Source organism: Lemur catta, chromosome 1 (genome assembly GCF_020740605.2).
Source record: "Lemur catta isolate mLemCat1 chromosome 1, mLemCat1.pri, whole genome shotgun sequence".
In the NCBI taxonomy this organism is placed as follows: domain Eukaryota; kingdom Metazoa; phylum Chordata; class Mammalia; order Primates; family Lemuridae; genus Lemur; species Lemur catta.
The window spans coordinates 210739010-210752853 of record NC_059128.1 but is presented as its reverse complement, the minus strand read 5'-3'; the positions used below and the strand labels follow the sequence as shown (position 1 = coordinate 210752853).

At 44.1% G+C, this 13844-nt stretch overlaps 1 protein-coding gene across 1 annotated transcript in view; it reads left to right on the top strand.

Annotated features, from left to right (window-relative positions):
• Positions 1-4027: 4027 nt before the first annotated feature.
• Positions 4028-13844, top strand: part of ETV5 (ETS variant transcription factor 5) — a 60503-nt gene continuing 50686 nt past the window's right edge. The window contains exons 1-5 of the mRNA XM_045539864.1: positions 4028-4204; positions 7270-7388; positions 7525-7612; positions 7745-7792; positions 7886-7936. Of these exons, the coding sequence (XP_045395820.1) occupies positions 7344-7388; positions 7525-7612; positions 7745-7792; positions 7886-7936 (232 nt within the window). The 5' untranslated portion in view covers positions 4028-4204; positions 7270-7343. The remainder of the gene's footprint in view (positions 4205-7269; positions 7389-7524; positions 7613-7744; positions 7793-7885; positions 7937-13844) is intronic.

Here is a 13844-nt window from a genome sequence, read left to right as displayed (position 1 = left end):
GGACCAAGATTGTGATGTTTGCACATTTCCTACCATCATTTTGGTGATCAGCTCAAGACAGGATTGCCTGCCTTACACTCTAACCTGCTTTTGGTATTTTAGGGGAAAATATTACTAGCAGTTTTCTAAAGGGTAACAGAAGCTCTCAGGCTTGGGGCAAGGTACTTTTTCTCCCTATTCTTCCACATTGTTTCCCTGAAAACACACTGCAAATTGAGTTTAAAGAACAAGGATCTAGTTATCTTACTGTGATTAAGTGAGTTTTGCTACTGCTAGAGGACAAAGGCTAGACTGACACTAGGTGAATGTTCCAGAGGGCTGGTCTCTCTTTTTGTTTTCTTTTCCCATCTTGTTTCTCTCCTGGAGGAGAGGGAATGACAATTGGAACACATGCTCCACTAAACCTCCAGTGTAAGTAACATTCTTAGGAGGAAAGACTCAATGTACTAGACAAAGAACTTCTAAACACTGACCCTTAACTCTTATAAAGGCAAAGATAACAGGAGAAGAAGAGTGGGATAGGGATCGGAGTGGGGGAGGTAAATAAATCTCAAGGAGAAGCAGCAGAAAAGGAAGAGGAGTGGAGAGAAAACATCAGTAAATGTTGAATAATAAGGAACTCTCTGGGCCTAGGAGCTGGCCTGGCAACATAGGTCATCACAGGCTGTACCCTCACTTTTTTTTTTTTGAGATGGGGTCTCACTCTGTCACTTGGGTTAGAGTGTAGTGGTGTCGTCATAGCTCACTGTAGCCTCAAACTGCTGGTCTCAAGCGATCCTCCCACCTCAGCCTCCCAAGTAGCTTGGACTGCAGGTGCTTGCCACCACATCCAGCTAATTTTATTCTAGTTTTGGTAGAGACGGGGTCTTCCTCTTGTTCAGGCTGGTCTTGAACTTCTGACCTCAAGCAATCCTCCTGCCTTGGCCTCCCAGAATACTAGGATTACAGGCGTGAGCCACCACGCCCAGCCTGTACCCTCACTTTTCATGAGGCAACATGGCTGTGTCTAGGCTGGGCCTCCCTGTCTAACACAAAGCTCCAAATTCCCAGAATCATAGACTCTTAGAGCTGTAACAATCCTGAAAGTTCATCTCTCCTGGCCAGTACCTTAGTCTGTCTACACTATCTCTAAATCTTTCTGCATAAATGCCTCCCACGACAGGATACAGTATTCCTTTGTGGACCACTCCAAACATTCGAAAGCCCTTCCTAATACTAGACTGAGCTCAAATCTTCCCTTTGACTTCAACCAGTTCATCCTCTACCACTCAGCATTCAAATTATGTTTCCTGGGGGTTTGCTGAGTAACGGAGGCTACATGCTATGTCTCCCACATATGGGCTCTGGTATGTGACCACCTTGGATCTTACCCAGATTCAGCAACCTACATATGAGCTCTGTGACCACTGGCAAACTACTTAAACTCTCTGTGCCTCAGTTTTTTGCCTATGGAATGAAGATATTAATAGTCTGCCCACTTCGGTACTTTTATTGGATTAAGTGAGATAATCTCTAGAGAATTATATACAGCATGAACAGGTCATATATTAAGTGCTCAGTAAACCCCAGCTACTGAAATTATGCAATAGACTATGGGCTTCTCCAAGGCAAAGGCTGGGTCTTATTAATCTCTCTTTTGTCTAGTACAGGGTCTGACTGAATACTTGGTACAAAATAAATGTTTACTGGATGACTAAACAACTAGTTGGTAATAGCTCTATTCTGGCGTAAATCCCTACATCATGTGTACACAGGATCATGCTCATGACAACCTTCTTAAAAAATACATCTATCACCCAACTCCTCCCCTGCGCCTACCTTAGCCACCGTTTTGTTACTACTAATCCAGAAGTATCCAACTTCTCTTTCCAAGGTGGATGGAGAGGCTTGGCTCGAGGCAAAGGTCACAAGAGCCACACTACAGACATCAACCAACCCTGTGGAGAGAGTTGCTATGAAGTATCCTACACTGTTTTCATGTAGCCAAAGTTATAAAGTATGACTGATGTGCTATGGTTTATATGGTGAGGACATGTGGGCTACAAGCAGTCCAGAGGGCTGGAGCTTGAAATACTTAAGCAAAGAGATATCAGAAAGCTCTTTTGGAAAAAAGAGATTAGAGAGCAGGATGACATGGGATGAGATTGGGGAGGAGTAGGAGTAGGGGTAGACAAAGCTGGGAGGAGGAGTATCTGGGAGCTAACCTGTGCCCTGCGTTGAGCTGGGGAGCTAGAGCTCTCAGGGACGTCAGCAATATGCTGGGAGCACAAACAGACTAGGGTAAAATCTCCAGGCACCAAACAGAGATGGTTCTACCTGGGGAATGAAGAAAGGCACTACAAGAAAACTGGAGATGGAAGCAAAATGCTCGACCAGGAAATTAAAAATCAAGGAACTGCTTGTTAAAAGTTCAGAGGGCTTTCCACCCATCCACTCATGCCCATTCCAGTCTATTGAATAACTCACGCAGGGTCACTGCTGGGCCCAGGACTCAACCTGGGTGCTCCAGTTACCTTAGGTGCACTTGAACATTTCAAAGGCTATAAACCATGGGCGAAGAGCCTGCTCTGTTAAGAGACACAAGTGTAAGTAGAAAAGAAGGTGGGAAAATTTTGACTTTAGAATAATTTCTTTTTCTCTAAAAATCCACACTGTATTCTCCACCGTGCAGAGTGGGGACAGAGCCAGGGTTGGCTACCCTGGGACCCCCTTTGCTCCGGGCTCTCTCCTAACATTTGGCATCTTTCTTCCCCACCGCTGGCACACGGGGTGAATGGCTGGGCACATCAGCAGAAGAGCTCCCTCACAAAGCCCCCAGCATCCTAGGGGAGAGGATAGAGCGCCCCACGGACTTCACAGGAGGGATAGCGGGGGCAGACGGTGGAGGATTGCTTGTTTATTTGTTTCCTGGAACACCCTGTTAAGAATCTCAGCAATTGCAGTTAGTGCCCTATCGTTTGGCAAGCAGTGCTGCTTCTCATCGTTCCCAGCTGCACGGGATCTAATTCGCAAATACACCATCTTGCATTCAACACTTAAATGGAAAACAAGCAGCCTGGGGAGGGAGGAAAGCGGTCTAACTCCGCATGCCCATTTCGGAAGGATTTATGTTTCTAGGTCGGTTAACTGGCTGGTGCTAACCCGGAGAGGATTTCTTTGGGCCCCGACCCCCTTTCTCACCTCGACTCCAGAACCCACTCTGGTGGAGGTTATGAGCTGCAATTAAACATAAAGAGAAAACGCGATTTGGCTGGGCCTTAGGCCTCGCCAGTATAAAATAGCAACTAAAATCTGTTTGAGAGCTCAGATTTTAAAGGGAGATACTGCTTATTCTTCCCACTGGAAACCTGGTTAAAAGAAATTAAGCCCTCTCTTAAAGGTAACTAAGATTAGAGGGCTCGGTTTCCGTTTTCTGTGTTTCTGTGGGCCAAACACCCAGGTCGGTCAGCGAGTTTCTCTGTGTGGAACGACGAATTCCTCTCGCCTGAATTCTAAAATGATAACTTTGCTTGGTGCCGCAGCTGCGAACGTCTGGCGCCAAGCGACCCAAACTGGCCGTGGCATTGCTGGATGGAGATGTGGGGGTAAGTGGGGAAGGAGGAAGAGTCACGCCTTGGCGAAAAGTCGGGAGAGCGGCGAGAAGGGAAGTAACGGCGGCTCCTTCTGGTCTCGGCCCCTTTAAGTGCTTCACTGACTCAGCTAAGCTTCCCCCTCAGGTCGCGTTTTTTATGAATGAAAAACGTCCTTACATTCATTATATAAACACCCTGTGCTGATTGGCCAAAGGCCCCCGGTGCATAAATTATGCAAAACAGGCCCCTGAAGGGGTGGAGAGAGACGCACTGTTGGCCAATGGGGGCCGAAGTTGATGAGGCGGCTCGGCTGGATTTGCCCTCAGAAAGGGTAAACAAGAGGTGATGGACAGCCGCGGGAACTGTCTCGAGCCAATGGGAACGAGGCTGGGCTAGGCCCCAGGCCAATGGCGGCGGGCGGAGCAGCGGGCCGCGGGGGGCCGGGCCAGCGCTCCAGCCTGGTTGGCAGCTGCAGCGCAGAGTCCAGCCGCTGGTGCGCGGAGCGGTTCTCGGTCTCCGGAGCGGTTCGGCCCAGCCAGCCTTTCGCCTAGGCGCCCAGGTCCGGTGCGCGCGTGCGTGAGCGCGCCTGCGCCGCCGGGGCCGCTGCAAGGGGAGGAGAGCGGCCGCCTCAGGTGAGGGGGCGTTGAAGGGGCAGGGGGGCATTCAGAGAGGGCATCCAGCAATGGGTCCGAAAGGCCCAACCGGCGAGAGTTCACGGGCTGATTGGGAATCCTCAAAGTCGGGTGCACTGTCTGGGGTGAGCCACCCCCCAGGGCTGACCCCCCTCCCCCCGCGGCCCGGTTCGGTTCGGTTCCTGGGAGGCGTCGGCCGGGTGCGGCTAACGGTTCCGGAGCGCGCGGAGAGCGGGTTTCCGCACGCCGTGGGGGAGGCGCGCCGGAGCGCGAGGTGCGGGGGCTCGGGGTGGAGATGGGGGAGCGCGGAGTTGCGAGGCTTTTGCAGTCTCTGGAGATCTGAGAGCCCCGAGGGGACTTGGAGGCTCGCGAGAAGAGACGCTTGGCGGAGCTTTGCAGTTGGGAGGAGGGGGCGGGAAGCAGTTTGCGGGGGAAGATTTGAGAGGTGCTGCCCCCCAGGGCACCAGGAGGGGTGAAGTGACATAGGCATGTGCAGCCCGCGGGGCTGGGGGTCGGCCGGGAACTTATGCTGGCGTTTCAAGTTTGAGGTTGTGGGAAGTGGACACCCAGTCCCCCTGCTCCCACCCCAGCAGGCTGAGGGCGTTGGGCTGCGCGGCGACTCCCGAGAAAAATCGGGGAGCACCAAAACAGCAGCCGGGAGATGGTGGGAAGAAAGCGGGTGTGGAGGGGAAACGGAGAGGTGCTGGAAGCCTCGCGCTGGGTTGGGGATCTGGCTGCATTTTCAGAGTGGGGAGGAAACTCGGGGGGAACCGAACTCCTGTTCGAGGAGGGGGTTCCAGGAGAGATGTTGGGGGAGGGGGTGGCTTGGAGGCGGCTGGTAGCGTTGGGCGCCGCACCTCGTTTTTATGAATGTGGGTGACTTTATGAATGAAGCGGGTTTCTTTCGTTGGCCCGCTGCTCCCTGCGGCTTTTTTTTTTTTTCTTCTCCCTTTTTGTGAATGAAGCATAGAGCTTTCTTCCTAAAACGCTGGGGTGAGGGGCCTGCATCGGAGGCTGGGCGTGCGTTGGGAGTGGGGGCGGGGGCGCAGCTGAAGGAGTTTTCATGAATGGGGAAGGCTGGGAATTGGGTGGAAGTGTGTCTTGTTTTGTGAATGGGGCCCAGCGCGAGAGATCCAGTTACAGCCTCTACCTGATGTGGCGGCCGCGGCTCGCTCTCCCATTCATAAAACCGGGCCCGCTGCGCGCCACGGGGGAGGGGCCTGATCGCGCCGCGGCGCCGTGATAAAGTTTTCCTGGGGGCACCCGGGGCGGCGGGGGGGGGGCACAAAGGAAGTGGTTTAAACTCCTGGATAAACTCGAGCCTTCCCTTAAGGCTTAAAAAAAAAATTATACTTTGAACACAGTTTCTCTAGCCCTTGAACTCGGAGAGCTGCTTTAAAGATCCTCGATGCCTCTTTTGGGTTCGCGCACGGCAGTTTCTTTTATTTAATTTTTTAAAAGATATATTTGCTCTTCAAGGTGAAGTATTTCATCATGAAACTCTGAAAATACCTTCCCCTCCGGTCTCCTACTCGTCCCTTCCCTCCAACTGACATTTATAGGATTTGTAAGGCCACTGTTTAATCTGACAGATTTTCATCGGCGACAGAGAACTCTTTTTCATGCTCCCCAACTCACTGCTGAGGTTTCTCAGGTTTTGTCTAAGGGTTGGTGACATTTGAGAGAGAGGCTTTATTCTGAGCGTTTTTATGCTGTTTGGAAGGCAGGCTGGCGGGAGTGTTTTTCTAGGAAGTTATGAACTGTGTGCTATTTTGCTCCTCTCTTTCCTTTGACTTTGAAAATATCTGATTACTTGAGCCAAACTGCTGAGGAGGAGGCTGGCTGTGAAGGGTTTCCTTGTATCCTGCTCACTTATGAAAATTTGATATGCTCTACACAGTGTGAAAAACAAATTGGATGGAATTGCCCACTGGAGAAAAAAGTTTTTTATTTAAAATTTGTATACAAGTTAAACAGAAGAAATAATCCTTTAAGCATTTTGCATTGCTTAGAGCTGGAGTGAGTGAAATAAATGTTTTCCTCCATTTTGTTGACTTAACTGTATTTTTATTTGGAGAATAAAACAAAGTGTTCAGGAAGATAGGTACCTTCCTAAAATTGTTACATTATTCCTCCCAAATTAGAAAAAGTTCTCTCTTTTCCCTTCTGACCCCCAGCCTGTCTTCCCAGCCAAAACAGTTACCATTGCTGTAATGAGTTTAATTTTATTTTTTTGGTATGTCTAGGAAAATTGACTTTGCTGTAAGAAACAAACTGCGTTTTCTTTTTGTAAATCTTTTGCTTTTAACACTTTGTAAAAGACCTTTTGCAGAGATGTACTTTAAATACATGCAATGGAATTTAGTTTCCTTTATCCATTACTTTTCACAGATATTTTATTCCTTTAGAAGTTGGAGATAGCACAGATATCTCCGTAAGTTGCCATGGAGATATTTGTGACATTACAGACAATACACTTGTTTGGACAGAGGTTTAGGTTTTAAATAGTTGTGTGTGGAGATAAGTATACCTCTGATCAATTTATTCCTGGAACTATATATAGTGTTTTACCACTGACCTACAAAATACTTTTAGAAACACCATGTATGTCAAGTTCTTAATTGACAGTACTTTGGAATACTTAAACCCAGTTTCTCTACTTCCCTTCACTGTGCTGTCAAAAATTAAATTATCTATTCTTTTAAAACCCTACTACAAATGCCCTGAAGGAAGGATCTTCTATATGAGAGAGTCTTAAAATCACCCTTTTCTAATAAAAATAAGGTCTTTTTTTTTGTAGGGGACAGGCAGTACCAAATTTATAATTTTAATGATTAAAAAAAAAGAAAATGATGACTGAGTAAATGGTTTTGGCACTAAGTACACTGTGCACCTCTAATACTATATCAAGTCTGGCATTGGCCTGTAAAGCTTACACCTTGAATAGGGTTTAAGTACCTCATAGAAGGATAGTGATTTTACAGAGGCCCCAAAAAAGACCAAAAAATTGTTTCATTTCTCTTTTTTTCCTCGTCTCAGTTAAATCTACCAAATTCATATTGCAGGAGGATCCCTTTTCCCCCAGAAATTAATCAATGCTGAAATCTTCCAAAGTGATATTAGAGACGTTGGAAGAACCATGGATGGGTTTTATGATCAGCAAGTCCCTTTTATGGTCCCAGGGGTAAGTTTATACGTGGCTTTTGGTTTGTTTTGTCCTCCCTTCTGAATATGAGTCTTCTCCTTATTGATTTAGTGGGTCAACCCCTTTGGACCTCTTTACTGCACTTGAGTCTTCACTGTCTGTTGGCCTCTTTCAGAAATCTCGGTCTGAGGAATGTAGAGGGCGGCCTGTGATTGACAGAAAGAGGAAGTTTTTGGACACAGATCTGGCTCATGATTCTGAAGGTAGTGAGCTTCCCCTCCTATTTTGTGGCTTCCTCACGTCACTCCCAGAACCAGCAGCATGTAGAATCTTCCCCCTCCTTTCCCTAGCAGAAGAAATATTCTCATTCTGGGGTCTTCTGTTTTCAATTCCAGAGTTGTTTCAGGATCTCAGTCAACTTCAAGAGGCTTGGTTAGCTGAAGGCAAGTTTCTTGGATGTCCTATTTTCCATATAAAACATTTTACTGTGCTTTTTAATAAAACTTAAAAGTCTAAAATAAAAATCTCTTTTCCAGCACAAGTTCCTGATGATGAACAATTTGTCCCAGATTTTCAGTCTGATAACTGTAAGTACCTTTCTGGTGGTGGCGCATTTGTTCTGAAATTGTTTGGTCTTGAACACCATGTCTAGAATACTCCTTACAGCTATAGCCAGCAGATTTGGACAGTGGTATGCATTTAGTTTCTTTTAATAATTCAGAGTTAACCCTGAAAACTTTTATTTTATTCTTTATTAAAATTATTTCTAAAGTACTTCTACTCTATTGCAGGTAAGATTTACTGAACATAATTTCACCTCACATTTCTTTTTGCCTTAAGAATATTGCAAAGCTTCAAGCTCAAAATTGTAAATTAACTGATGTAATATATAAGATGTTGGACCAAACATCTAGTAGACAGATACTACTTTATAGCTCTTTTTGTTTGTGTTATAAATTAAGTTCTTGATATGAATCATGAAACTGACATTTTTCTTTCTTTTAAGGTGCAGAAAATAGTAAATGGAAAATTCCAGTTAATATTGGTTTCACCCAACATGTTGTCAGTTTTGTTCTACTTCTAAGTTGACAAGAAGTGGTCAAAGAGTGGCCTGATTTACTTTTTTTTTTTTTACGTAATTGCTATGGCTTTTCAGTTCAAAGAAGGGTAAAACTTTTTCTTAAAATGGTCATTAACCGCTCATTACTTGAGATAATAAAATGCTGTGGGAATCTCAAAAGGTGGCTCTCAATACTGGCAGGGGCATGGTTAGCTTTGCACTGATCTTTTGGGGCTGTCCTCAACAGGTCTGGGAGCTTTTACGGTGGTGGGGGGTGGTGGGCAGAGCTATCAAGGACAAAGCTGGCTGATGAAATTTGAGCAGCACAGGGCTGCTCCAGAGAGCATTAGTCACTGGCGAATGAGCAGGTTTAAGAGAGGCCTGGAAGAAAATGCTGCCTCTTGAGAGTTGCATCATAGAGAAATTCATGTCTCTTAGTCATAGTTTATAATAGCAAGCACCTGAGCCATGCAACGATTCGATTTCTCATTTTGTACCAACAAATTCTTCCCAGCTTTGTTTTATCTCTGGGGTGCGTGTGTGTGCACGCAGGCGCGCAAAAATGCCACTGGAGAGAGGGTATTCTGGGGTCTTAGTAAAAACTGGGTATTCTAATTCTATTAAATGAAAGAACAGAGGTACCAGCTAAATATTATTTAATGATAGGCCTCATGTCCAAGGCACAATGCCATGAAACTTTAAAAGAGAATAAATTGTAACCCACATTCGCATGGTTACCTTGGCTTTGTTACAGCTTGCTGTGAATGTTTTCTATAGGAAAGTAAATGCGTGTTAATTATTGCCCTTTGATTATTTTCAAGTGATTGGGAAGCTTGCCAGTGAAAGCCTAAATAAAGATAACCCAAGTACGTGAGGGTGTGTGTGTGTGTGTGTGTGTGTGTGTGTGTGTGTGTGTGTGTGTGTGTGTGTGTGTGTTTGCAAGATGAAAGACAGGATTTGTAATCCAACTTTGTTCTGTGTTGACAGTTTGGCCGAGCCTTTCCAGTTCTTGCTCAGAGCAGCATAAACTGCAGTCTGTTTGGGAGGTGGCTTTCTTGGCAGAGGTTCTTTGAAATGCTTTTATGACACTTTTGTTTGTTTCTCTGTAACCCAAAAGAGTTAAAAGGGAGATGAGATGACTGCATTCAAAGATTGCATGTGCTGAAGCAAGGGTATTATGTTCTTTGTCAGCAAACAGGATTTATAGTTGGAGATATATTTATCTGTGGGAATAAGCTAATGTGAAGAAATCAATAAATGTGTTTTGGCTCCTTAGAAATAATTGCTGCTTAGCATATAGAATGTGCTAAGTTCTTTAATTAAAATACCATACCTTAAATAAAGGTACTTTGGGAGATGTTTCTGTTTACGAAGTATGATGTTTTTTACTTTGCTTTTTGCTTTAACTTCTTAAGGTTGAGCTCTTCTGTCTTTTAAGGATAATATAGATGGTTGAGTAGCCTAGAGAAGTCTTGTAGTAATTCTTTCCCTCTCTCTGACTCTTTATTTCTTGAGGTGAAGCTTGAAGGATAGATTCAAATAGACTGACTTGCCTGAGAGGTTAGGGGAGAAAACGAATGTGGAGTGGTGCATCCCTGAGCCATTCATTATTGGGGTACATTTGACTGCAATTCAGACCTCACAGACACATAGGAGGAGCAGGCAGAGCCCACGGCTGGGCTGCCCGCTCTTACTTCTTTCTGGGCTTTTTCCCCAATACCAGTATTGTGGACCAGTTCCATTCCAGACATTTTCTGGAAGAGCCCATGATTTTTCCAAAGGAGGGAAAGACCCTGAGGAGTTTCAAATTTAATGAAACCTTTTGAGTTGGTTTGACTGACTCAAATCAGTGAACTATAAACCAAACTTATATTTCCCAGGAGAAAGCAAACCTTCTTCCTACAGTATCAGAAACATTTGTAACAAATTTCTTACCAGTGGCCACTGGTAAGAGCCAGACTTTCCTGTTAACAATGATTTGGTTAATTTTCCATTTTGTGTGTGTGTTTGTGTGTGAACAAAAGAGAAATACTAAGTAATGTGGGTAATCACTTTTATTTTGGAATATTAGTTTTAAAGATTATGGCTTTTTTTCCCCCTAAGCACTATAAGCTCAACTTCTAAAACGATTATATTTTATTAAGATTTTCAGATTTGGGTTCCCTGCCCATAGGCATCCATCCTTAAGTGAGCAGGTGAAACCATTGTTTTTGTTACAGAAATGTCCAGCTTCTTTCTACCTGTACAGATTTTACCTTTACCTCACAAATGTAGAAATTAGTAAAGCTTCCCCCACTGGACACTCTTAAAGATCAAATTCAAGGGAATGGAAACCTATACACCATAGGGGTTCTGCCAGTGTCCCCCCATTGTCCCTTGGTCCTGAGAAGTCATTCTGAGGGTCCCAGATTAAGCTGGAAGTCCCTTGTAGAGACAGTCTTGCCCAACCCTCTCATTTTACAGAGGAGATAATGCAAGTAAGATCCAGATAGCTGGAGAGACTGATCAGTGGTTTGGGGGCAAATTAGAAAGATTAGATGAAGCAAGAAAAAGAATTTATACCAGGCTCTCCGTTATTTCACATACCTGGAGATGGCTCTCAGGAAAGCCTCAGGGAGACTGACGAGTATCCAGCACAACACTTCTGTTCTCTTCCTTCTGTGATCCTGAGAAAGTTCTTAAATATCTTGGTGCTTTGGGTTTTTCCATCTAGTATTTGGAAGAGAGAAATTATGAAGCAAAAAAATTATAAAAACTAACACGTTTCCTAGAAGATACATTAATATGTGTGCATATAAAACTGGGTACATACATCCTATATATCTATAAATGTGTGTGTGTGTGTGTGTGTGTGTGTATATATATATATATATATATATGTAAAAGTATGTGTAGCTAAATATGTACATTAACAAATAGAGCCACTAAACAAGGGAATCTGGGTCAGTACATAGATGTGTATACTTTTTTTTTTTTCAGACAGGGTCTCACTCTGTTGCCCGGGCTGGAGTGCAGTGGTGTGATCATAGCTCACTGCAGCCTCGAACTCCCAGGCTCAAGTGATCCTCCTGCTTCAGCCTCCTGAGTAGCTGTGACTATAAACTCGAGTCATCATGCCTAGCTAATTTTTCTATTTTTTGTAGAGACAGGGTCTCGCTCTTCCTCAGGTTGGTCTTGAACTCCTGGCTTCAAGGTATACTTCTGCCTCCCAAAGTACTAGGATTACAGGCATGAGCCACAGTGCCTGCACAATTTATACATCTTTACTGCATATTTTCACAGAATTAAGTACAAATCAAAGTTAAGATTGGAACATTTTTTCTTTTTTCTTTTTTTTTGCGACAAAGTCTTGCTCTGTTGCCTGGGCTAGAGTGCCGTGGCGTCAGCCTAGCTCACAGCAACCTCAAACTCCCAGGCTCAAGCAATCCTTCTGCCTCAGCCTCCTGAGTAGCTGGGACTACAGGCATGCGCTACCATGCAGAGCTAATTTTTTCTATATATTTTTAGTTGTCCGGCTAATTTCTTTCTATTTTTTTTTTTTTTTTTAGTAGAGATGGGGATCTTGCTCTTGCTCAGGCTGGTCTCAGACTTCTGACCTCGAGCGATCCTCCTGCCTTGGCCTCCCAGAGTGCTAGGATTACAGGTGTGAGCCACTGTGCCTGGCCTCAGAGTGCTTTGATGTGGATGTCAGGTGATATGTTCCATTCATTTTTCTGAACTGACTGTGTGAGTACTTAAGGGTATGTTACCAGACTTTAGCATATATAAATAGCAGTTTTTTTAAAATGCAGAATTAATTCCTAATTTTTTTAATCTCACTAATTTGTTTCAGTTGTGATATGATGAATATTTGCCTGTCAGCATCTTAAATAACTAAAGTATTTTATGCTGAGGAAAGGGTATGATAAATTCTTATTTCAAAATCATGGCCTCCATACCAAATATAATTTAGAGAATTATTTTAAAATCCAAATGACCCCATTTTCCCCATGAAGTGTTCTTTTTAGATTTGTGTTTCAAAAAGAATGGGACAGCTGAAGGAAGTTCAAGTCATTTCCTAAGGACTGGCTAATTAACTGATAAAATCGACTTTTCTTAAATACATTGCAATAGATGGCTGGGAAAATAGGATTAACTGTTATGACAGCCCTTGAGCCTAAAACACATTGATCTTAATCCTGTTTCACTAGGAGATTATTCAACTGAATTTTTTTTTTAACCTGTGAGCTTAATATAGTAGAGGCAATGCCTTTCTTTTGAAAAGGGTATATCACCTGGGTTCGAGATGTGGTATAGCAAAACTCCACATCCGCTTGCTACGTGGTCCTGGGCAGTTTCTACTTGAAAGGATCATCTTAAAGTCTTTTTGTTTTGCAAGGTAAGAAAAAACAGTAGATACTTTAGAAATAAGAGGCTTGAGGGAGAGGAGGCTATTCAGTGTATACTTTTCAGGAGCCAGTATTTCTGAAGGTAGGAAGAAGGAAGAAAAGAATGCTGAATAAAGCATGAGGAAACATGGAGGAGAGATTCTTTGACTCTAGGTTTTACAGCGTTACTTTCAAAATCTTTGTGAGCCAGCCCACTTACCTTATGGCTGAGAGGGTGCCAAATGATTTGAAATCCTTCCTGTTTTGATAGTCTCTAAGATCTTTAGATCCAGGGCTCTTAAGGACCCAAGACCTAGAGTACCCATTTATCTAAAAGAGCCCCTATGTTTAACAAAATCTGCTTTCATCTAACTTAATTCAGTTAGGCTTATTTATTAAAACAATGGATTTTTCTCTTACTTTTCTATGTCTCTTCGTTCTTAGTCCTCTAATAAAACCCAGTAGGCTTTTCAGTCCTTTGTATTTGGTGAGAAAGACTTGGGCTGGGGAATTACATTTGTGTCGGCCAGGCAGATTACTTGTGTGGGTGCCAGGAGTAACAAAATCCTGGCATCAATCAAAAAATTACCATTTATCCTATGCTCTTCAGCGTTCTTCAGTTTTACAAGATTAAGACATGGGTAGTATAATGAAGTCGAAAATCTGTGCTGTCATTTCTACCATCTAGTAATATCATTGTTTTAATTTCAGTGTCACAAAAAATGTTACTCGTGCTGGGGTGAAGCGGGGTGTGTGAGTCTCTACCGAAGGACACTTTTCTTGGGTTTTGGTGGTAAAGTACATGCAGCCTCAGAGGCTGACAGCCCCCTCCCGGGCATACGGCTGCCCTTGAGGCAGCTTGGGCCCCATCTGTGCCCTGGCACATAGTGCTTCTCCACTTGGAATCCAAGGAGCTCAGAGGCTTGTCATGTTGCAGCTCCCAGCTCCTGGACAAGTGCCAGGCATACTGATGCCATTACCGGATTAGGTTGCTTTTTTAAAAATTCATTTTGTGAACTCATCAAGCTCATTTAACAGAGGCTTTGGTCGTCAGTTTCTATCATTGTC